The sequence below is a fragment of the Chlorocebus sabaeus genome, chromosome 9 (genome assembly GCF_047675955.1).
Source record: "Chlorocebus sabaeus isolate Y175 chromosome 9, mChlSab1.0.hap1, whole genome shotgun sequence".
Lineage (NCBI taxonomy): Eukaryota > Metazoa > Chordata > Mammalia > Primates > Cercopithecidae > Chlorocebus > Chlorocebus sabaeus.
Genome location: NC_132912.1, coordinates 50,898,170 through 50,921,705, shown reverse-complemented (window position 1 = coordinate 50,921,705; position 23,536 = coordinate 50,898,170). Strand labels below are relative to the sequence as shown.

General features: G+C 48.4%; 1 protein-coding gene across 1 annotated transcript in view; it reads right to left on the bottom strand.

Moving 5' to 3' along the window:
- Positions 1-407: 407 nt before the first annotated feature.
- The window catches only part of DRGX (dorsal root ganglia homeobox), a 31,620-nt gene continuing 8,491 nt past the window's right edge, over positions 408-23,536 (bottom strand). Inside the window, exons 6-8 of the mRNA XM_073019526.1 lie at positions 23,496-23,530; positions 23,288-23,406; positions 408-2,727 (exon numbers count right to left, since the gene is read on the bottom strand). Coding sequence (XP_072875627.1) covers positions 2,462-2,727; positions 23,288-23,406; positions 23,496-23,530 — 420 coding nt within the window. The 3' untranslated portion in view covers positions 408-2,461. The remainder of the gene's footprint in view (positions 2,728-23,287; positions 23,407-23,495; positions 23,531-23,536) is intronic.

Genomic DNA, 23,536 nt, shown 5'->3' with positions numbered 1-23,536 from the left:
GGACTTCATTGTGCCTCAACTAATAAATGAATAATAATAATAATTAATTAATCAATCAATCCCTGGGGCCCCAGCCTCCTTCCCACACTGAAGCCCAGCTGCCTTTTACAGTCATGTGATGAACTCCTGCAGACAGGGCAACCTATGGGGGGCTCCAGGAACAACGACCCTGCAAGGCAGTGCTTGTCAATGACTTGGGGAGGACTCTGATCTGCACAGAGGACCCTATCTTGTCCCAGCATCCACTAAAAGGTTCCTGAACCCAGGCCTCAATGCCCTCCTCCTGGAAGTTTCCAGGTTTCCATTTGCACATTGGCCAAAGTGGAAGATTGAAGAGCGCAGACTCCACCCAGCCCTGCAGCCTCAGGGCTGGGAGGAACAAAGAGAGGACCTGAGCTTTTTCGGTCTTTCTTTTAACTCCTCTAAATTTATTTGGGTATTTAAACAAACAGAAACTACATCATGCATCGTTACTTTTTGCCTTTGTACAACAAAACTAAGTACTCAATATCTCTGCAGAGGCTTGGTACTCATTTTTTTTCCTTTCTTTCAGTAACATCAGGCAGACTTTTCGATATGATCCAGTTTTGCACAGTCACTAGAGTGTCGCATCATGAATTATTAAATCAGTGCTTCGTGGTAATACATAATTTCTTATCAATTATTCATGCTAATGTGTGTGTAGTTTACTTAATTGTGTTATTGACGATCAAAAGTAATTTCCTGAAAGTCCTCAAGGACACAAAATTTAATCAGCATAACTACTTTTCAGATGCAATGCTGTTAAGTATTCTTAATTTGCTCAACAGTTCACTTATTTATGTACCTTTCTGGAGGAAATACGAGTTTAATCAAACAATTAGATTGAAGAGTTAGTGTACATAAGGGCTTGAGCTTACATCCTTCAACCAAACATTCGTAATTACAGGGAAACGGAAGCAACTTTGCCGCTTTTTGGCAAATCGTTTCATCTTTATACTCAACAAGCAAAATACAGCAGGAAGAAGGATTTGATTTTTTTTCTTTAAAGGAGATAGTGTGTTTTATCAAATGCTTCATGGTGATCATAGACGAGGCACGATACACTCAGGAGTATTATTTGGGGGTCATGGAGTGGGGGAAGGTAAAAAGGGAACAGGAAATGTGAAAGTAGAACCTTTCGATGATAATAACTGAAACCAAAATAACCATCATGAAGGCAATAACTATCCGCATGGAAACACCATCAGCAAAAGCCACCAAAGACTGCAACCTTTCAGGTGCCGGGCGCCCCTGCCAGAAAGCGGCAGAGCTTATGCTATTGCACGTTCCCCTTGGATCTCCTCCAGGTCACCATCCACACCAGAGAAAACAGCCACACTAGACCAAAACAGAAATCTCTGTGAAACTTGGCCCTTTGGAATTAATGCTCTCCACACCATGAGAAAGCTGTCTTCCCCATGCTCCATTTCTGCACATACGCCGTTCCTGCCTCCTTTCCTACTTTTTTCCCCTCAGTAAAAAACACCACCACTGAAGAGCCCCCTCTACATGCCAGGCACCTGGGGAAAGGTAGTTCATCCATATGCGCAATTATTTCAGAGGCGTTCCTGAAGGGCTTCTTCCCTCTCCAAGGGCCCTTAGGCCCCCTGGACCAGAGAGCTGCTTTTCAGTTGCTTCACTTCCCATCAACCCACAGGTCTATTTGGGAGAGAGGAAGGGCTTGCAGGTGAGTGCTTCAGGTACAGGGGCCACACTGGTTCCACACCCACAGTGTCAAGACGGCAGACCCCAGTTCATGGAGCAGATGGTCTGGGTGATTAGCCCAGTACCCCTGGCCAGATGTGCAGTGAAATCTCCTGGGTCAGAGCCACCGTGGACCTCTGGGACAGGCTGTGTTGTGTTGGCCCCTCCCTACCCTACATCTTCTCACTTTCTAACCAAGCCCACAACCAATATTCTCCAACAAGAGAAAGGGCACTACTGCTCGTCTTGGCCCAGGGGAGCAAGAGCCGCTTGGGATTCCACCGGTTCCCCAGTTATCAAACAATGTAAGGGGGACAGGCCCTTTTCTTATCATGAAACTTCAGCCCGTGCCACAGTTCCTGGGTTTGACAAGACCTTCAAAGGCAGCCCAGGGGGTAAATAGGAAGGGTAATGGATGAGGAATCTACCTCCCTCCGAGACTGTGGGCCTGGATGAAAATCCCAGGGAGGCTCCTCACAGAGAGGGCTCTGCTGCCACCAAGTGCCATCGGGATCTGTTGCCAAAGAAGCCACCACAATACAGCCGCGCTGGTGGGACTCCAGAGGGACCCTCCAGGTGCCAAGGGAGCTGTGGGTCTCACTTGCCCGTCCTGGGTCCATGCAGAGGCCCCGGGGCCGCAGGCTTCTCCTTGCTATTTGGAGAGTTTTCTGTAGGGTCTGAGGCTGGGAGAAGCAGGGGCAGGGGAAGGGCATGCCGGACGGGGCACTGTGGACCCTCATACACTCTTCTCTGCCTCGCTCTGTTCCTTGGTGGGAGAAGTCTTGTCCTGGCTGCCATCTGGGGGTGCTGGCTTGGCGACAGGGCCGGGGCTGCTGCTGGTGGAAGGCAGGAGGTTGGCTGACTGCAGGACAGCTTCTGAATGCTCACGGGCTTTCATGCGCAGGGCGGCCACGCTGGCCGTGCGGTTACTCTGGCAGCCATAGGTGGGAAGGAAGGAGAGTCCCATGGGGTCTGGGACGCAGCAAGAGCACAGTGGGCCCCCTGTAAAAGGAAAAACAACAGGCTCCCATCACTGTCCACTTTCTGCCTCTCAGGGCTGGGTGACAGGGAACGGTCTGAGTTCTGAAGGACAGAAAGATTGATTCCCTCTGGCGCCAGATACTAAAGGGAGAAGGACAAGTGCTCAGAACCTCAAAGGGACCTAGTTAATCGTTCAAAGGGTTGTCAGAGCATCAGGGACACCCAGTCAGTCGTGGCTCCCTTGCCAAGGAGCTGTGTGGCCTTAGGCCAATATCTTGGCTTCTCTGAGCCTCAGTCTCTACTTCTGTAAAATGGGGTAATACCTACATCGCAGGATTATAAGCAGGATCCCATTAAGTCATTCCACATTCCCAAACTGTGTCAAGCACCCCTAAGAACTCACTGGGGCACTGAGGGATACCTTAAATGAAGGGAAACCCAGCCACACATGTCAGGTGCCAGGCAAGCTGCTGGCTGCAGGCAGTTCCCGGCTTAACCATGAGATCCTGCTGCATTCCTGTCAAGAATGTTATCACTTTGCAAAGCTGGATTTTGCAAGTACCACACAAAATTCCACATTGGAATATAAAATGTGGGTGGCAGAGTCTAAAAGAATTCCAAGTTTAGAGAAGCTGTACAAAGCTTATAAGGCACATAAGCCCCTTAGAAAGGAATAGTGGCTATTTAAAAATGAAAACAGTTGGGGCCGGGCGCGGTGGCTGAAGCCTGTAATCCCAGCACTTTGGGAGGCCGAGACGGGCGGATCACGAGGTCAGGAGATCGAGACCATCCTGGCTAACACAGTGAAACCCCGTCTCTACTAAAAAATACAAAATACCAGCCGGGCGAGGTGGCGGCGCCTGTAGTCCCAGCTACTCGGGAGGCTGAGACAGGAGAATGGCGGGAACCCGGGAGGCGGAGCTTGCAGTGAGCTGAGATCCGGCCACTGCACTCCAGCCTGGGCGGCAGAGCAAGACTCCGTCTCAAAAAAAAAAAAAAAAAAAAAATGAAAACAGTCAGGTGCAGTGGTTCACACCTATAATTCCAACAGTTTGGGAGTCTGAGGTAGGAGGATCGCTTGAGCCCAAGAGTTCAAGACCAGCATGGGCAACATAGTGAGACCCTATCGCTACAAAATAAAAATAAAAAATAAATTAACCAGGCACAGTGGTATGTGCCGATAGTCCTAGCTACTCAGGAGGCTGAGGCAGGAAGATCACTTGAGTCCAGGAGTTCAAGGGTGCAGTGAGCTGTGATTGCATCACTGCACTCCAGCCTGGGCAACAGAGCAAATCCCCATCTCTAAAAATAATAATAATAAAAAGAAAAAGAAAAGAAAAACATTATTTTTCTTTCATTTTATAAGTATTATTTTTCAAATGGCTACTAAGTTGTCAGGACGTACTTAGTGAGCTGCTTGGACCTAACAACTGAATTAACAGAACTGTTAACTGTTATATATTGCTTATGGTCCAGGGGGTGTCGTGAACTGAGGTTTGAGAACCTCAGAGGGAACCAATTTGGAAAGTGCTTAGTGTGGGTTCAAGCCCAGGTCAATCCTTCTCACCCATGTGTTGCCTCTTGGCTGGTGATAATGGAAAACATGGAGAAGATGGAATTTCTGAAGTGGTCCCAGCCAAGGCTGAGGTCTGCAGCAAGGTCAGCACCAAGGTCAGCACCCTTGTGTCCCAGCTCCCTTGCAGTCCTGGACATGTCCATAGGCTGCAAGTGAACCTTGAGCTGCTGTCCTGCCTTTCTAAGCATGCTCTGGAGTCCTTCCTCGAACCACCAAGGGGCAGTAATCTTGAGACAAATGCCTGTGCTCACTGGAGCCTGGAAGGCCACTCAGGCCTGGCATCCACTTTTAGAGATCAACCTCAGGGGCAGCTGCAGCTGCACCAGCTTTTCCAGCAGCTGGGACGTCCCCACCCTCCCTTCCCAAGACAGCCTTCCTAATGCCAAAGCCAGGATCAACCTCAGGGGCAGCTGCAGCTGCACCAGCTTTTCCAGCAGCTGGGACGTCCCCACCCTCCCTTCCCAAGACAGCCTTCCTAATGCCAAAGCCAGGGTACCTTCTGCTCCCCTCAAGCACATTCACGAATCCTCCTCTTCCTTGCCAAGCCTGCTGAGAGACAAAGGGAAGCTCACCTTTACTACCCACTGCTCCTCTTATCACATTATGGTCACCCATACTGTAGGTGTGGCTCATCCCCCTCTCCAGGTAAGGAAACTGAGTCTCCAAATTTGCACAGTTTATTGTAGAGATGTGACCAGAGCCTCCTGGTGACCTTTCCCTCTCCTGTATCTTAATGGGAGGTTTAAATGCAGCTTCACCTCCTGCCTCAAGTTTGACTGAGGGGCTGATCCAGTAGACAGCAGATACCAAGATGAGTGTGAGGCAGCACACACGCAGAGTGTGCAAGGGAGCTCTAGGATCAGCCCCACTGCCCTGCAGGCCCGCTGGCCTCCAGCCTGTCATGCATTTAGTCAAACCCCGGGACCTGGCTGCTCCACTTCTCCTAGGGGCTCTTACACAGGCATAGCCACACTCTGACACCAGTCACTGAGAGACTGTCAGAGGGAATGACAGCTTTTGCTGGGAACAATGCCTTCTATGAGTCTCAGGCCTTCCTGATGGTTAGAACCCACCCCCAGGGGGCCTTGTCTTCCTCCAAGTCTCCCTGCCCAAGGGCACTCACTGGTGAGGAGCACCTAAGGTATGAAGACACCAAGTTATTGAGAATGGTGGTCCCCTTGGAGCGGGTATGCTGTAGATTTGTATTTTCCTCTCTATGTCTATTTAGAATTTTTCTTGTTTTTCTACAATGAAAATGAATTTCTTTTAAGTTTAGAAACATAATGTTAATTTTAAATGAATGTTAAAAAGAAGGAAGATTGAAGACAGACCCAGCAGGCATATCTGAGAGCAGAGATTGGTTGGGGCTATAGGCTCTCAGGGACCTGGAAGGGGCCACTGTCCTCAGGCTTAGCCCTGGGTAGCCGGCCCTGGGTCAGGCCAGATGAGAAAGATGGGCTCAATCCATCTCAGGCTGGTATTAACCCAGCCAAGGCCTTGCTTCAATGTAAGCATCAATGGTGAGTTCAATGTTCTGTAACTCAGTGGGAAATCTAGCCATGTACCAGATGTAGAAGTGACAGAGCCTCCTTCCCCTGGAGCCATAGCTTACAGCCACTAGGTCACACCTGCAGTGGACCCCAAGAAAGCCACCCGTAACTATACTGCTGGCCCTTAAAAACCAAACTTAGAAGTTAAGAGGAATAAATTAACTCACAGAACCAAGGCTGCAGCAGGGTAAAGAGTCTATGTGTGCCTAGCTCACCCCCTACACACATACACACACAGCACTGGATTGATGGGAAACTGAGGACCAAGTGAAGCCAAGGACCCTGTGGTTAAAAACCATAAGGACTGTACATACCATGGAATATGACTCAAAAGGAAGGGAATTTTGACACTCACTCCAACAGGGGTCAACCTTGAAGAAATTATGCTAAATGAAATAAGCCAGTCACTAAAAGAACAAATCCTGCAGGAGTCCTCTTCTGTGAAGTCTCCAGAGTACTCAAATTCCCAGAGACAGAAGTAGAATGACACAGACCTGGGGCGGGGGAGGGGAAGTGGGAAGATGGGGGAAGTGGGAAGTTTGCAAGATGAAGAGTTCAGGAGATTGGCTGCACATCAACAGGAATGTGCTTAATACAACTGAGTCACATACTAAAAAATGGTTAAGATGGTAAATTTTATTTTATGCGTATTTTACCATAATCAAAAAGAAAATAAGACAGTTTTGGGTTTTTTTTTAAGTATACTGGCCAGAGGTGAGTTGAGGGCAAGGTGATCCAGGAAGATGAAGTGTGCACAGGGTAGCCAGGGCTGTTTTTACGGCTCCTTCAGTGAGCAAGAATCTCCAAAGCCCCTCGAGCTGCCAAACACTCACCCAGCCACACCCAGTCCCACGTCCATGGGGCTGGCACTCTCAACCGACTGCACTCACTGGGCCTTTGCCTAAGGAAGCTTTGCAGGGTTTTCACACATCCCTCCAGTACCTGACCATTGGTGGCAGGGGCAGGGGGGAGTGGAACTCCTCAGCAGGCAGCTGACTCCGATAGGTGCGCACTGACCAACAAGAGTCTTGGGGCCCAGCACAGTGGCTCACACCTGTAAAACCCGCATTTTGGGAGGCCTAGGTGAGTGGATCACCTGTGGTCATGAGTTCGAGACCAGCCTGACCAATATGGTGAAACCCCGTCTCCACTAATACAAAAATTAGCCGGATGTGGTGGTATGTGCCTGTAGTCCCAGCTACTCCGGAGGCTGAGACAGGAGAATTGCTTGAACTTGGGAGGTGGAGGTTGCGGTGAGCCAAGATCGTGCCACTGCACTCCAGTCTGGGTGAAAGAGTGAGAATCCTTCTCAAAGAAAAAAAAAAGAGCCTTAGGCACACAGCCCGACACGTGCCATCACTCCCTTTCCTCATCTGCACCCTTTCTTCATCTGCACCCCAAGCCTGGACGCTAAAGCGTCCGTCAAAGGGGGCGGATGCCTGCAGGTGGACACAAAAACACAGAGCCACACCCAGGAATGTGGCAAATGAGCCCTGGCCATCTGAAGGGAAGTCCTCAGAGGCTGCCAAAGGGGCTTCCCCTGAACCTGCCCATACCTGAATGAGAACTGGGAAGACGTATGGATCCAAGACAGAGGTATGGACAAGATTGAAAGAGGCCACTGTGTAAGAAACAAGATTAAAAGCAAGCAGGGGACAAAACTAGTGAGATGGTTAACAAGGAAAAGTATAAAGTCTATAATCTGCATCCAAGGATCCATCTGCACAAAGGAGACATGGTTCAGTGATCAATAATGTGTGGTCAATATGACTTCACAGTAACTTCACAGCCATCCCACAGGGTTGTGGGTTGCCTTAACAGAGGCAGAATCTGCAGAAAAAGGGAAGGTAAAGTCCTTCTCTCTTGTGTGATGGTCACACCCTGCCTTATGTCTCCCATCAACAGACACTTCTGTCATCACCTTAAAGAGAAAAGTAGTTGGGGGGATAGGAAATACAGTGATCTGGGCACATACACATGTTAACTTAAATTGTCCAACAACCAGCATCTCCCTTGAATTCTATAGCCATTTTTTGCAAAGGAAAAAAATGATTTTGATTTCTCAGTGATCTGACAGTACCAATATGCTGCCTGCACAAACAACTTCATGGACCCTGAACACTTTTGAGAACTTGAAATAACATGATGGAGCTTCATCCTCCATATAGAACACACTGCGACTATGACAAATTATATTAAAGGAGGATATTTAGTTCCCAGGGTGACTCATTAGTAAATAGTTACTGAGTAAAAATCTAGACCCAAAGCTCATGCACTTTGGCCATGAAACATGTGCTCAAGTAGAGGCTGGGCACAGTGGCTCGCACCTGTAATCCCAGCACGTTGGGAGGCTGAGGCGGGTGGATCGCTTGAGCCCGGGAGTTTGAGACCAGCCTGGGCAACATGGCAAAACCCTGTGTCTACAAAATATACAAAAAAATTAGCCAGGTGTGGTGGCAGATGCCTGTAATCCCAGCAGTTTGGAAGGCCAAGGCAGGTGGATCACCTGAGTTCAGAAGTTCAAGACCAGCCTGGCCAACATGGTGAAACCCCGTCTCCACTAAAAATACAAAAATTAGCCAGGCATGATGGTGTGCGCCTGTAATCCCAGGTGCTCTGGAGGCTAAGGCAGGGGAATTGCTTGAACCCAGGAGGTGGAAGTTGCAGTGAACTGAGATCATGCCACTATACTCCAGCCCGGGCAACAGAGTGAGACTCCATCTAAAAAAAAAAAAAAAAGCCGGGTGTGGTAGCACACTGCTGTAGTCCCAGTACTAGGACCTTCACCAAATGCTTAAAGATTCTCCTATGTGCAAAGTGCATTTCTATTTCTAACATAAGTTGTATGATTTCCAAGACTGCCACAAACTTTAAGTGGCTACTAGTGGCAGACACATTGATGGTTAATACTGAGAAAAGAGACAAAATTTTATAAAACAGCCCAAAACCCTCCAAATGCACAATAAACTGGAGCCATTTGCACAGAGGCAAGCAGAGCAGAATCTCAGGATAGCCCAAAGCCATTGCAGTGGCCACTGTGGGTCTCAAGATACGATGTTTGACAGGGCTTTGAAAACTGCACCAAGCCTGTGACTATTAGTCATGGGGCCACTGAGTTGGTCATGAGAGGAGCTAGACTCTGCCTCTTTGTTACATCATAAGGTGACAAACACACTTAGAAAAAGTCTACCCTAAAACCAAGTCATCATTATGGAAACCCTATACACAAGTGACAATAGGACGTCTCTGGGGCCAGAAAGCCCAGTGCATCTGTGTAGGGCAGAAGAAGGTGATCAGAAGAAGAAGGTGATCAGAAGAAGAAGGTGGTCAGAAGAAGGTGGTTGGAAGAAGGTGGTCGGAAGAAGGTGGTCGGAAGAAGTCTGACCCCTGACCCCACTGTTAACCAGACACAGGACCTGCTTTCATCCACTCAAGCTTCAGCTTCTGCGCCTTAACACACCTACTTTGGTGATAAATCCTATAAAGCACCTGGTACTTAATCCTCAAACAATTATTTCCTCAACCCCATACAAATTAAAGGACAATTCTAAGTCACAATCCACAGCTTATTCCAATTTCTGGTTCAATTTCATGACCAGCTGAAGAATCCAAGTTGTCCTGAGTATCCACCAGAGGACACCATGATGAACACGAGACCTGCAACCATACTCATGCACACACACGTAACACTACATATGTGCACATAGGGTATATGCAGTGACTGCGCTCACTGGCACTGTGTGCCTACCCTGCCTTTGGTACAAGCCGTACGCCTTTTCACAGCTGTATTTGTTCCTCAGTGAAATCTTCCCATCTGGCCAAAAGGTAATTTATACTGCCAAGAGAATTTTGAAGAGTGAGCCAAACAAACTTTCAAAGCCCCCTCTTAATTACTTGATTTCTATACATGGGGCTCTAGAAGGGAATAGAAGAGTATTTTTTTGTTTTTGTTTTTGTTTTAATTTGTCAAAAAGCTATCATGTGCTCACTTCAGCAGCACATACACTAAAATTGGAACAATAAAGAGAAGATAAGCAAATAATATTTTTTAAAGATAAAAATTTAAATAAAAAAGTTTAAGCTAGTATTAATGGGCTAAAAATTGAATTAGCTACTAAGGAAGTCATACTTGTGTGCATATAACAACAACAAAAAACATCAATCAACCAATGGTCCAATAATAGGGAACTAGCTGAATAAGTTATACCCATATAGAACACACTGCAACTATGACAAATTATATTAAAGGAGGATATTTAGTACCATGAAAAAGATACTAATGAAATAAGACATTTAAAGAATCGGTAAAGGAGCAGTAAATAAACAATAAGTCATCAGTAAGTCAACATGCATACATTTTGGAATACATATGCGTGTGTATAATACATACACATGTGATAGACTGAATGTTGATGTCCCCCCATCCCAAAATTCATACGTTGAAATCCTAAACCCCAAGGTTTGGGAGCTGGGGCTTTTGGAATATGATTACGTCATGAGTCATGAGTGTAGATCTCTCAGGGACTAATGTCCTTACATAAGAGCCCCAGAGGGTCGCCCTGTCTCTTTCTCTTCCACTATACAAGGACACAGCAACAAGACACCATCTATGAATCCAGTGCCCTTACAAGACACTAAGTCTGCCAGCACCTTGATCTTAGACTTCCCAGCCTCCAGAACTGTGAGAAATAAATTTCCATTGTTTATAAGCTCCCGGGTTTATGATATTTAGTTATAGCAGCCCAAACCGATTAAGATGATCCGTATCCACATATACTAACACACATATATGCACATAGTGTACATATGCATATGTACAGCCATAGACCACATCAATCTAGCATCATAGGTATATGTACGTAAATATAAATTTACTTAGAAATAGAAAAATGTATAAATTTAAATTCTTAATTTAAACTTTTTAATTTGTAAGTTATTAAATATATGTTTATTAGATATATATATATATATTCATAAATGACATCTTAAAATGTTCCAATATCAAAATATTCAGTGTCTGGCTCTGGGTGTTGAGGCTATGAATTTTTTTTATTTGTGTTTTATTGTATGTTTTGCTCTTTCTAAACTGACCAGGTATTACTCTCATAGAAAGAGTAATCTCCTTGGGGTTTGTGATTTCCTGTCTTCTCTCATTCAGAGATGGCGACAGATGTCCTCCTTCAGCACAGAGTCCCCCACAGGTTGCTAAGGGATAAAGACCATGTCTTCACCACCCAGTGAAGACTCCAAGATGACTAATGGCATCCGTCTGCACTCAGGGTATTGACAGCAAACGCGGGGTTGAGGGTGCGCCATGAGATTCACCAGCAACCTTTTATTCATCTCCCCTCTCATTTGTGTGGACCAAAGGCAGTAAGTCCCTTACTGCCCGCCCATACCCCATGAAACCCCTAAAAGGCCATGACTCCCTCCCTCCCCCTGGCAGACTTGTGCCATCACAAAAGTCTATGCAAGAGCCCTCTGGTCTTTAAATGCAGTCTGAGAACATGCTACTATCTCCTGGACACTAAATTAAAACACACAATTTGATTTCCATTAAGTTACAGCAAATTCTGCTGAATTGATCTAATCGGCCTCCATTCCTATATGACATCATGCTTTAAAGGTTTGGTCTGAATATAAATACTTAATGTAATAAATACAGTCTGAAATATTTGATCTCCTTGGCAGTTTAATTGATCTACTACCAAGACTGACAGGAAAAATTAAGTTAGCTCTGTCTCGTCTCTGCCAATAGCACATTTTCATCATAAAGGTATGTGGACTCCAATGCTGGTGACAAGGAGAGCTCTCACACCCAGTTTTCCTGTAGAACGTTCAGGTTAGGGTAACAAGAGTTGAACAGAAAATGAATGCATGGATTTATGAGACATCTAGTGCAAACAGCATAGTTCACTTCTTTTCACTTTATAGTAAAATTAATGAACTGATAAACATTCTGTGAGTCATCACACCAGTTCCTTATAGTTCACATGGAGAGTTTAAGTGGGAATATTGGTAGATGCCTACAATATTTAAGCATATTTTTAGCTGCTGTGTTTAAGTGCTATCACCAATAATCAAACAAAAAACAAGGCCAAATCACACCTGGACACACTGTCTTCTCCTAATGGAACTCCTGAAGTACTTTCTCCTCCTCTTGTTTTATGGCTTATTTCTTGTCTTTTCACCATGAGCCGTGTTTGTTTTTGTACACACCTCACCTCCCAAGCTTGATGTGTGTGCCTCCCCCATCCAATCTCACAGCCCTGATTGCAGAACAAAACTGTCCCATTTTGGTACAAAGTAAACACTCAGTGAATATTTAGTGAAGGGAGAAAAGGAGAGAGAATCTATCTTTCTTGACTGAGTTGGCATATTTTAGTTCTTCAAAGTTGCCATCTCCCGAGTTCTAAGCTTCCTCAATACCCCATGGAAAGAAAAACTGTGTTCTTAACAGAGTTACCCAATCTGATTAATGTCAAAATCCCTGGGCTAATTTGGAAGGGGTTTTGGTGGAATCAGCTCTAAATCCCACCCGTCCCTTAATTTCACCTATTACATGTAAGGCCTTTGTCTCAACAATTACTTATGCACTCAGCAAACACTCATTGATGGGGGCCAACTCAGCTGACCATTCCAACCAGAGCTTTGTGTTCTGACACAGTCTCAGGGCCAGGGAACATGTTCTATTTCTGCTTGGATGTCTCCGCAGGGTCGAACAAATAATGACAGTGGCCCCCAGATCCAAGGATCCCCAGCACAGCCAGAACAGCCACAGGGACACATGTTCCTGGCAGTCAGATGCCAATTCACACAACCCTCCCTCCTTTCAGTGGCAGCCTGAGCTCGGCATGGGCAGGCTGCTTCTCCTGCTGCCTCTGGCACCAGCCAGAGCCTTCTGCTCAGCTCCGTGCACTCCAGGGCCCCATTGATTCGCAGGAAGGGCAAACCCATCAGCACCCATAGGAAATGGCTTCTGGAAAGTGAGTTGCAGGTTTTCAAGTCAGAAGATGACAGAAGGTGCCTGTCAAAGGAGCAGAATCAATACAGGGTGTAGGGGGCTGGAAGGTGGCACACCCAGGTCCCTGAATTGTGCCTCTGACATTCATGCTATGTGACCTTGGACAGTTCTATCTCTTCTCCAGGCCTCAGGTTCCCCCACTATATTCTGCAGAAGCAGTGGTAACATGCTCGTCAAAGAGATTCCTTACAAATCTTAAGTGCCAGGATTCTCCGCCTGTCTTCCTGACATCAGCTAGGCATGGAGGGGCCAGGGTTGACCCAGTCATTTTCCCCATGAGGAATGACCACTTCTGTCCCTTGAGTCCTCTTCTCCCCAAATACCTGTATCCTCAGAAACGAGCCAGGGACCCTGGGAGACTGTGTTGTTTTCGTGGAGCCCCATGTGCTGCCCACACACCATGAAGCCCAGTCACCATGCACTGGGTACTGGGAGACTCTCCCATGGGAGAGTAAATGCTTGCAGGAAGCAGAAATCTCTGCCCCAGCGATCCAAACCCAAGCCCTAATCAGATTCCAAGTGACTTTTTGGCCTCAACATCATGACTCTAACAACAATTACAAGCACTTAGGTGGATTTGGATGTGCCAGATACATGGCACCATTAGGTATGGCCATTACAGTCTTTGTTTCACAGGTGAGGAGCCTAGCATCCACCCCAAGGTGACCCAGTGTCAAGAAAGAGGCAGCACTGCCAGGTTCCTTCCCTGCATTCATGTTTCTCTCTGCCTGGGGTCTCTCACCCACTCACAGCTTAAGCATATTCTCTGGAAAGACTTCTTCCTGTGAAGAAAGTTCCTCCCTCCTCTGGGCTTCCCCATACCTTGTATGCCCTTGTTTGCTTCTATGAGAGTACATGACTGTTACCTGAACTGGGATTCTTGGTGGGCCTGTCTGTTTCTCCAAGCCCACCACCTCAAACCGCCAGACCCTTTGGGTAGGGATAGTCTAATTCATTGGTCTAATTCATTGCTAAGTGCTCAACCTGTGGTTCAGAGTCTGGCAAAGTGTAGCTACTCAGTGGGTGCTGAATGAAGAACAGGAAAGCCTCGTCTCTGGAGTCCAGCAGGTGGCCAGCAGTGCAGAGCCAGATGCCAATATCTTTGGAATATCCTAAGAGAGGACCTTCTCTCAGGCCCAGAGCAGCACAAGATTCTTTCCTTCTTTTCCCAGACTGCATTACATTTTACTCTGCACCAGACTCTGTGCTGGGGCAGAGGTAGGTGGAAGGATCCAGAGGCACGTTGGATGTGACCAGTGCCCTTAAAGTGTAAATAGTCACAACTGGAAGTACAGGTGGTCAAAAACAAACACCCCAACTCATGGCAGGGGCCAGCATAACCTTGATACTTGTGGCAGTTAGTGTCTGCAGTCAGTCTCCATGGACCACACCTCCCAGGACTCACGCCCACGTGCAGTCCCCTCTGCCTGAGTCTGGGCTGGCCCGGCGATTGGCTTTAACAGGATGCAGCAGCAGTGACACTATACCCATTCTGGGTGTGACCCTTAAGAAGGCCTGGCATCTTCTGCTTTTATACTCTTGGTACCCAACCACCACTCAACCCCACCCCAAGCTAACCATAGGAGAGACCATGTGGAGAAAGAGGGAGAGGTTCAGTCTCCCAGCATCTCTGTAAAAGCACCAGACACCTAAGTAATGCCATGTTGTATATACCAGGCCCAGCTGCCCTGTGACTGCAACCTCACAAAAGATCCTAAGGAAAAGCAGCCAAAGAACCACCCAGTTGAGCCCAGCCAGTCCTCAGAATGATAAGAGATAACAAAACAGTTGCTATTTTATAATACTAACTTTTGGGGCAACCACTGTTAAGTAAAACCATACCAAAACCTGCAATGGAGATTATAAGGAAAAAAAACCACACATCCATCTCCTCATGATCATAGCTGCAAACACCCTAAAGAAAACATTAGCAAACCAAATTCAGTAATACGTAAAAAGAATAGCATGTCACATCTAATTTGGGTCTATTCCAGGAATGTGCAGTTGTTTTAACATTTAAAAAAAAAGAATCAATATAATTCATCCTACTAATATATTGAGAAAGAAAAAAACATACAGTCAGCTCAACAGCTACAGAAGAAGTGATGAAATTCAATATTCATTAATATTAGCAATTTTTAAAAATGATAATCAAGAAAAAATTCTTAGAAAACTAGGACAAGAAAAAAATATATTTAATTGATAAAGAGTATCTTTAAAAAAAAAAAGGCAGCAAACACAACTGTCAAACCCTAAGAGCTTCCTCATGAGATCAATAAAGCAACAGCAGGTCACACACACCACGTATGACATGATTCCATTCACATGAGATGTCCACAGTCTACAGAGACAGAGGGCAGGGTCATGGTTGCCCTGGGCTGTGCAAAATGGAGAAAGTGCCAGTGACTGATAATGGATACAGAGTGGTGAAGATGTTCTAAAATTGATTGTAGTGATGGTGAACACTCAAATGGTGAATATACTAAAAGTTATTGAATTGTACACTTTAATGGATGAATCATATAGAATGTGAATTATATCTCAATAAAGCTTTTAAAAAAATAGAATAAGGCCAGATGCCTGTTTTCACCACTTCTGTTCAATACTGTACTAGAGGTTCTAGCCAGCACAGTCCCACAAGAAAAAGAAATTGAAAAGTATAAGCTTGGAAAAGAATAGACAAACAGTCTTTATAGACATGCTTGTGTACATACAATATCATAAAGAATCTATGACTAAACCTAATTGCAACAAATCTTGTAAACATAATGCTCAGCCAAAGAACTCAGACACAAAAAAAAATACATACTGTAGGACTCCATGTATATGTGTGTATATATTTTTGTGTGCTATATATTTACTATATATATAGTACATATATGTATATGTGAAGTTCAAAAAAGTTAAGACTATAGATTGAGCCCTCCAAGTCCAAATTTTGAAATGCTGTAAATCTAAAGCTTTTGCATGCCAACATGACACCCAAATAAAATGCTCATTGGAGTGTTTCAGATTTAGGATTTTCAGACTTGGGATGCTCAACCACTAAGTAAAATGTAAATATTCTGAAATCCAAAAAAAAAAATACAAAATCACAAACACTTCTGGTCCAAGCACCGTGGATAAGGGCTACCAACCGGTACAGTGTTTCAGAATGCCTACTTCAGTAGTAAAGTTATATCATCATAAAAGTCAGCAGAGTGGTGTCTTTTGCTAAGAGGAAAAGTGACGTGAGTAAAACAAGGCACATGGAGTTGGGAGTGTGGAGTGCAAGCAAGGTAATCTGGATGCTTGAAACCATTAATGAAGTCCCAGGTGCATGCTTCATGCATTTCTCTAATGAATATCCTATTTTACAATACAACCATTATAAAAAAATTTAAAAATTTTTTAAAACATCACAATTTTTTAAAAAAGGAAAACATCATTAAAGAAGAAAAGGGGAAAGATGGTTTCAGGGGGCCTCAGAGGAGGAAGAGGTCACTTCTGACTCTGAGGTCAGCCTTTGTGGACAAATGCTACAGCCAGTACAGCCTTCAGAAGCTGAACATTTCAGCCTGGCCTGGAAGCCCAAGGGCAAAGGCCAAAGCAAAGCAAAACATTCTTGACTAATGCCGGGGCCATACCCTTAGGAAGGCCATGGCCAGCCCTCTGGTAGCACTCCCTTCCCCTGCACATCCTTCCCCTCATCCTCACACACTCTGTGCAGGACCAGGACTGCCGCTCAATTGCTCGTTTCTAGTGAGTGCCACTGCATGCCTGCACAACGCGGGGCACATGACCTACAGCAGCTCCTTCAGTCCTCACAGCGTCCAAGGTCTCTGCGGAGAAGATGGGGCCAGACTCCAGCCTGTCTGTCCCCAGACTCCTCCCAGCCTGGGCCTTACCTCCAACTGGCTGGAACCATCTCACCTCTCCAGAGGGGATGAGGGGGAAGGCAAGAAGGAGTCAGATCTTACTCCATTGTCCTGCCGCTGTTCTCTGGCCTCGGGCTCTGACTCTAGGGAACCACGCTGGGGACGAGGGTCCCCATCATGTCCACCTTGCCCAGAAGGCTGACCCCTCCCACCTGGCAAGTTCAGCTATGATGCTGCCACTTGTCAGGCTGCCCTGCCGGGTGCAGGGGGTTGCTGTGACTCCTGCAGCGTGAGCATGCAGTGAGTTATGAAAGCTTTCCCCTGGCAGCTGTAATTATGTCCCACCTCACACCCAGCTCTGTGAATCACAGGTTAGAGGCAGACCAGCTAAGTGCACTGGGGAGAGCACCTCCTCCACTGTGACTCTCCAGCCCTAGCTGCTCCCACCCAGCCTGTGGCCAGCACTTCCCCGGAACAAACCCAAGCGCCTCCCTGGCCATTAATAACCTCCTCTGCATTAATGAATTGTGAATGCAATCCTGGCCATTAAGACAGCCTAAGAAAATTCTTTGTAATGGGACAGATTTTTTTCTAGACACCCATTGTTGTCATGTTAATCCTCTCTGCACAGGACTAGGGTCCTGCTCTCTTCTTATTTGAGAGTTTCCATAAAATAAAACATGCTCACAGTGAGCCCAGCAAACCTGCCTGGCCATCCCCCCAGAGGACAAAGCACATCACTGCATGAAGCCCCAGGGAGCCCCAACCACGAAATCCTACAAAGGACATCTCAACAGGGTCAAAAATTGGAGCAACAAGGGTTACAAGGAAAGGGTAAATTTCAGTAGCAATAAAGTTTACAGAAATGGGAGAAGTTTTGGAGAAGAAGATACTTTACTGAGTCCTTTAAAAGTGAATGGGGTCTAGGGACTGCAGCTGGGCATGAGAATGGAGGACTCTGGTCAACAATAGTAGTTGGTGTTCAATGATGGTTAGTGATAGTGTTGCCTCCCACTTGCTACACACTGTCCTGAGGGCCTCAAATGCTCTAGCTCGTGTTCTCCTCATTCAGTCTTATGAATTCAGTGCTATCATGATCAAGATCCCCATTCTGCAGATGAGCGGGCAGAAGTAGAGTGTTTTGGTGATTTACTCAAGATGTGCATGGCTACAGAATGGGAGAACTACAGTTCACACCAACAGGCCCATGCTGGAAGCCACTGTGCTAGTCAGCTGCTTCAGAATTAAAGGAGAAAATCCCCGCAAGAGTCTGGTTTCCGATTGCCTAGCTCTGTCTCTGGTGGACAGCTTCCTGACTCGAGGCAACCAGTTGCCTCACTGCCTGATGGGGTCAGCCCGATGGCCATCCAGGCGCCCGCCTGGTAACCCTGCAGGCTGGTCTGCCACACCTGCACCCGTGGACACTCCACCTGGCCAGCCTTACTGGAGCAGCCAGGAATTCCTTCCCAAAAAGGGTTGCCATCTCCCACACCCCACCTCCAACCCTTGCCCGGCTCGCTCTGGCCCGAGCAGCCCTGCTGACCTTGGCAGCCACATCTTTCTCATGCACATGCTGCCCCACACGCCCCAGCACCAACCCTGCTGGGCTACCATTGCCAGCTCTCTCAATATGTGCAAGACAAGGACTTCACATCCATGGCGACCATGCCCAGAACCAAAAGACCAGGACCCCCAGTTCAGAGTCCTCTGATGTGTAACCACACATTATGCTCTCAGCGGTACCCCAATTGCTCACTGGGAGAACAGGTCTTGCCCTGGGGCATTCAGAGCCCTGCATCGACCTCATATTCTAGCTGGGGGCTGGTGCAGCATGGAACAGCCTTCGCTTCGATCCTCAGTCACAGGGGAGCAGCACTCAGAGGGTATCCAGGGCTGGGCCCAAACCTCCGTGGCCTACCCAGAGACATTTGTTGTCTTTGGTCCAGGGCTGTGTGATACCAGTAAGACCACAAAGCCTGGGGAAGGAGACTAGCACTGATTTGGGTCTGGGAGCTGAAAACAACTTTGATTCATTTCTTCTGGGTGAATTGCAAGCTGCTTGGAGAAGTGGTTGGGATGTCTGGGCTAGAAGGGGCCCCAGGGCTCAGCCCACATTGGTTCTGGTCTCCGTGGTCCTGGGCAAGTCCAGCCCCTCCCCCAGTAGACTTATGACTGTCCTCACTTGCTGGGGAGCAGCAAGGGGGGATGTCCAAGGCCTCTCATTGTACCCCAACCAGCCGTGCTCATCCAGAGGAATGAATGAAAAAGTGGTGTCCGGTAGTGCCAGGCAGGGAGGGAGGGACACATCGGGGAACCCGAGGACAGCAGCCTCCATCCCAAGGGGGTGACCCACCCAAATCAGTGATGTGTGAGCAAGCGACTTCCCCTCCCCAAGCCTTGGTTTCTTATTTATAAAAAGAGCTCAGTCAGGTGCCTTCTAGCACCGGCATGCATGCTGTGCTAGTCCCCTAGTTGACTAGCAGCCCCTAGGAAGCAGGGTTCAGGCCTGAGAAAAGGAGAACTGGTACAGCCAACAGCTGTGCCCAGCCACCTCTGGGGATGCAGGAAGATGAGGGAGGCTATGTCATAGCCCAGAGCTCCTCAAACTGAGCTAGGACCTAAAAAATTGGAGTCATTCCTTGCCCAGGCTTACATTGGGCTGTGTGCTTAATTTCTGCAGCTTGGGGAAACCTAAGAGAAGGAGAAAACTAGGCTGCAAAAGCCAGAAAGCTGTGTGGCCCCAAGCCACATACCACATGTTCCACCCTCACCCTATCTCTGGGCACCCTCCCATGGGCACCCAACACGCCCGCCATTCTCCAGAGAGATCTGGTTCTTCTACTGGCCCCTGGAATGCTTTGCCTATGCCATTTTCCTACACCCAGAATCCCTTCCCTCTTTCTTCCTGGACACTATCTAGGGAGACTCTATCATATTCTCCTTCTGTCTCCAGAAACCACCTTTGAAACACACTGTGTGTGTGTGCGTGTGTGTCCCACCTACTGAAGAGGGACCCCGGGGATAGTTGAATCCGGGTGGTGTTAGAAGCTGACTATGCTGCAGGCACACACCTCCCACCCCCACCCAAGGTCCTGGAGCAGAGATCCCCACACACTTCCAAGAGTGAGTCAGTGCTGACCTGCTGACTCCAAGGCAGCCCCAGGGACTGGCAGCTCAGAAGACCTCATTTCCAGAAGTGTCCCACGATGGAGCCAGGCGCTTTTAGAATGCTAAGCTGCCACGACCCACATAAGCAATCCCAGCTTCACCCACTGGTTGTACAACTACAGATCCCCTCTTGCTATAATGCTGACCACACTACTGTGAGAACTGAATGGCAGGTTGCCTGGTAGAGCACAGGAGAAGTTTCCATAATCACTCACTTGCCTCCCTTTCCAACACGACTTAGCTTGTCGGAGATTTAAAAGCCACTGCTCAGAGAGACCAGGCAGGAGTGGGCCATGGAAGGGAAATGTGTCAGGATGAGCCCAGGGAGGAGAGCTTTGCTGGGGACAGGAGGCAGGGATGCAGAGAGAACTCAGAAAGCAGAAATGGGACACCCCGTCACAGCCCAGGGGGTGTCACAAAATGGCAGGGCCATGGCAAGTCCAACCAAGGACCTGCCAATGTGGCCCAAAGACTTGGAGGCAACATTTAAAAGATGGAAATTGTTATGGACTGAATGCTTGTGTTCCCCGCAAAATTCGTAGGTTGAAATCTTGTGATGGTGTTCAGAAGCAGGGCCTTTGGGAGGGCTTCGGCTGTGAGGGCGGAGCCCTCGCGAATGGGACTCGTGCCCTCTTAAGAAGAGTCCTAGAGGAGCTTGCTTGCTCTCTTTCCACAAGGAGCAGTCAGAAGCCTGCAGCCCCAAAAGAGGGCCCTCATCAGAACTCAACCCTGCTGGCATCCTGATCGCAGACTTCCAGCCTCCAGCACCGTGAGACATAAACTTCTTCTGTGTCTAAGCCACCCAGCATAGGGCACTGCATTATAGCAGCCTGAACCAACTAAGACAGGAATACTTCAAATATAAATACAAATCTCCAGCTTCTCTGGAAAATGCAGCAATTCTGGCAACACAGAATCCACATTTCCACACAGCCACAATCAGCTGGCAGAGCAACAGCTGCCCCTTGAGTGGGCAAAGGCCCCCCATCCTGCCTCTGCCCAACCCTAATCTGAGGGTGCCCCCAGCAAGGCTCCTCGCATAGCTGCTTCTGGTGGTAGCAACATGTGCATTTTACCCAGGCCTCTCTCAGAGTGGGAAAATGACAAACAGACCCAGAGGGTCTCCTGTTTCAAGAAAAGGGAGCAAGATCTCATTTGTAACTGGGGAAAAAAAGACAACACCTGCACACGCTCACTTTGCGCCCACCTGCCTGGCTCTGGAAACACGGTATGTCGCCGACCTCAAGGGCCCGCCACGCCCTGATTAGACATGAAGGGGATCTCACAGGGCTGTGCTGGCTGACCCTGAAGGGCCCTTACAGTGCACAAAGACACGTCCAAGTTTGATGAGCACACTGTGATTCCTGCCACCTCCACAGGGCCCTGCAGTCCCAAGGTCTGGCAAGAAAGGCAGCAACAGAGGAAAGTCCATCTCCAGCAAGGCAGGCATGGGGCAGGCTCCGGGGGAGGTGGGGGCAGGTCACAGCCCAGTCAGAAGGGCTTAGGGAAGGGGTGGAGGGGGAGAGGAGGAGAGTGGACAGATGTTTGTGGCCACGTTCACTCAGGCCAGTTGGTCCAGTTCAGCACCACCCCCTCCTGTCTGCACCAGCCTCTGTCCTGGGTTGCTGCTGAGCTGGGAGCACCCCCAGGATGTGGGAGCCACAAGCCCAGCTCTGTCTCCCTCTCACACACTGCCCTTAGCCTCCCACCGTCCTGGCTGCAGTCTAGTCCTCAAGCCCCATTCAGCCACTGCTGGTGTCCAACGGGGACTCAGCTCAGCCTATCATAGATGCCGTGGGAATCACTTCCTATTCCTGAGGCCAGAGTCGGGCGAGCAACCCTCATTTGTAAAAGAGAAAATGACTTTCAGGAGCTGACCTGGCCCTTGCTGAAGCAGACAGTGCTGGGTGGACACGGATTGACTGCTCCTTTGCCAAGCCCCAGCCCCCTGGATGATACCCGCATTCCACTGGTAATCTTCTGGATTCCCCTTCTAATTGGTTGCCTGCACCCCTGTAAGCCCCCTGAGCAGCCCACTGTGTCTTGTAAATATGTCCCAAGTTTGCTCTATGGGGTTGGGGAGTGGGGGTTGGGGTTCTATGTGGCCCCCCGAGCACCTGGACCCTGGAGCTGAAGGAAGTACCAGGAGAAGGTACTGAGCTAAGTCTTGTCCACATCAGCCAACTGAGCCAGGGGATGCACCCAGCTGCCTGGACCACTCAGAAGCAGCCCCAGGCTAAAAGGGCTCCACCTCCTGCAGTGGGAAGTCCAGAGTCAGGATCCTGGCATCCAGGGCATCAAGCTCTGGCCCCCGCTGGGCACCCTCACCGAATCTCTGGGCACTCTCCCATGGGCACCCTCCTTGCCCCTGAAACTCTTTGCATATGCTGTTCCCTACACCCAGAATCCCTTCCCTCCTTCTTCCTGGACACTGTCTAGGGAGACTCCATCATATTCTCCTTCTGTCTCCAGAAACCGCCTTTGCAACACAGATTGCCACACTGTGTGTGTGTGTGTGTGTGTGTGTGTGTGTCCCACCTGCTGGAGAGGGACCCTCCTCGAGAGCCAGGAGACCCCAGGCCTTAGCAGAACATGCAGGGGACACCCTAAGGGTGTGTCTCCTACTTCCTATTATCAGAAAAAAAGCCTACAGCCTACCCCTGTGCCCCCACCTCCCAGACCCCCTGTGACAAACGAGCTCCCTAACACTCCCCAGACCCACGCTGGGACCCAGCTCTGCTCCTGGCCAACACAGCTGCGCAGCCTGATCACTGAAGGAATAGGTTTGGGGCCAGTATCTGAGAAACACTGGATGAGCCCATTCCAGTGAGGCTGCTCAGAAATCCCAAGGGCCAACCCCACAGGAACTCCTTTCTCTACGTCTGACAAAATGTCCCTAACAATTTCTATCCTTCAGACGAGACAACAGCCACTGAGAAGAGAGCACATCCTGGAAAACCACAAGTCCTAACAGCTCAGACCTCTGGCATCAGGAGACCTGAGGAAAGCAAGTGGGCCGGCTGCACGCATGGAGAGGGAGCCAGGAGCAGGGATGATTGCCCCACCCAGGCCCCACCCATGAGCTGCAGGTTGGCACCTAACACTGTTACCAGGGAGCAGGAGAAAGCTGCGAACATGGAAGGAAGACTGTGGGGCAGTCTCCTCTAGGACCAGCTCTCTGTGGGTGAAATGATGCTTAGGACATTCTCTCCATGCTCAGGCCGCATGTAGGAAGCAATCAAGATAGCACTGGACAGCACCAGTGGCCCTGGCTGTGACTGACAGGAGGCGAGGAAGCTGCACAGGCCCAGATGCAAGGATGGCCAAGCTGAGACCCAGGCTGGTCACACAACCTCCATCACCCCTACAAGGTCATGCCCACCAGCCCAGCTGAACCCAAACTCACCTTTGAGGGAGGCCACATGGGACAAGGCCTGGGCATAGGTGGCCGTGTTCAGGAGAGTCCCCGGCAAGCAGGAGGGGAAGAAAGGCCCTGCAGGACCTACACCTACCGTTCGCCCCAGGCTGGCAAAGAAAGGAGATCACATTGAGGTCTCGCCCTGTGTCTGCAGTGCTGCCCATGGCCCACCAGGCCTAGAGACCCACAGTCTCACCTCTGCTGGGCCTCCAGCACCTCCTTCTTGCTCCGCTTTGG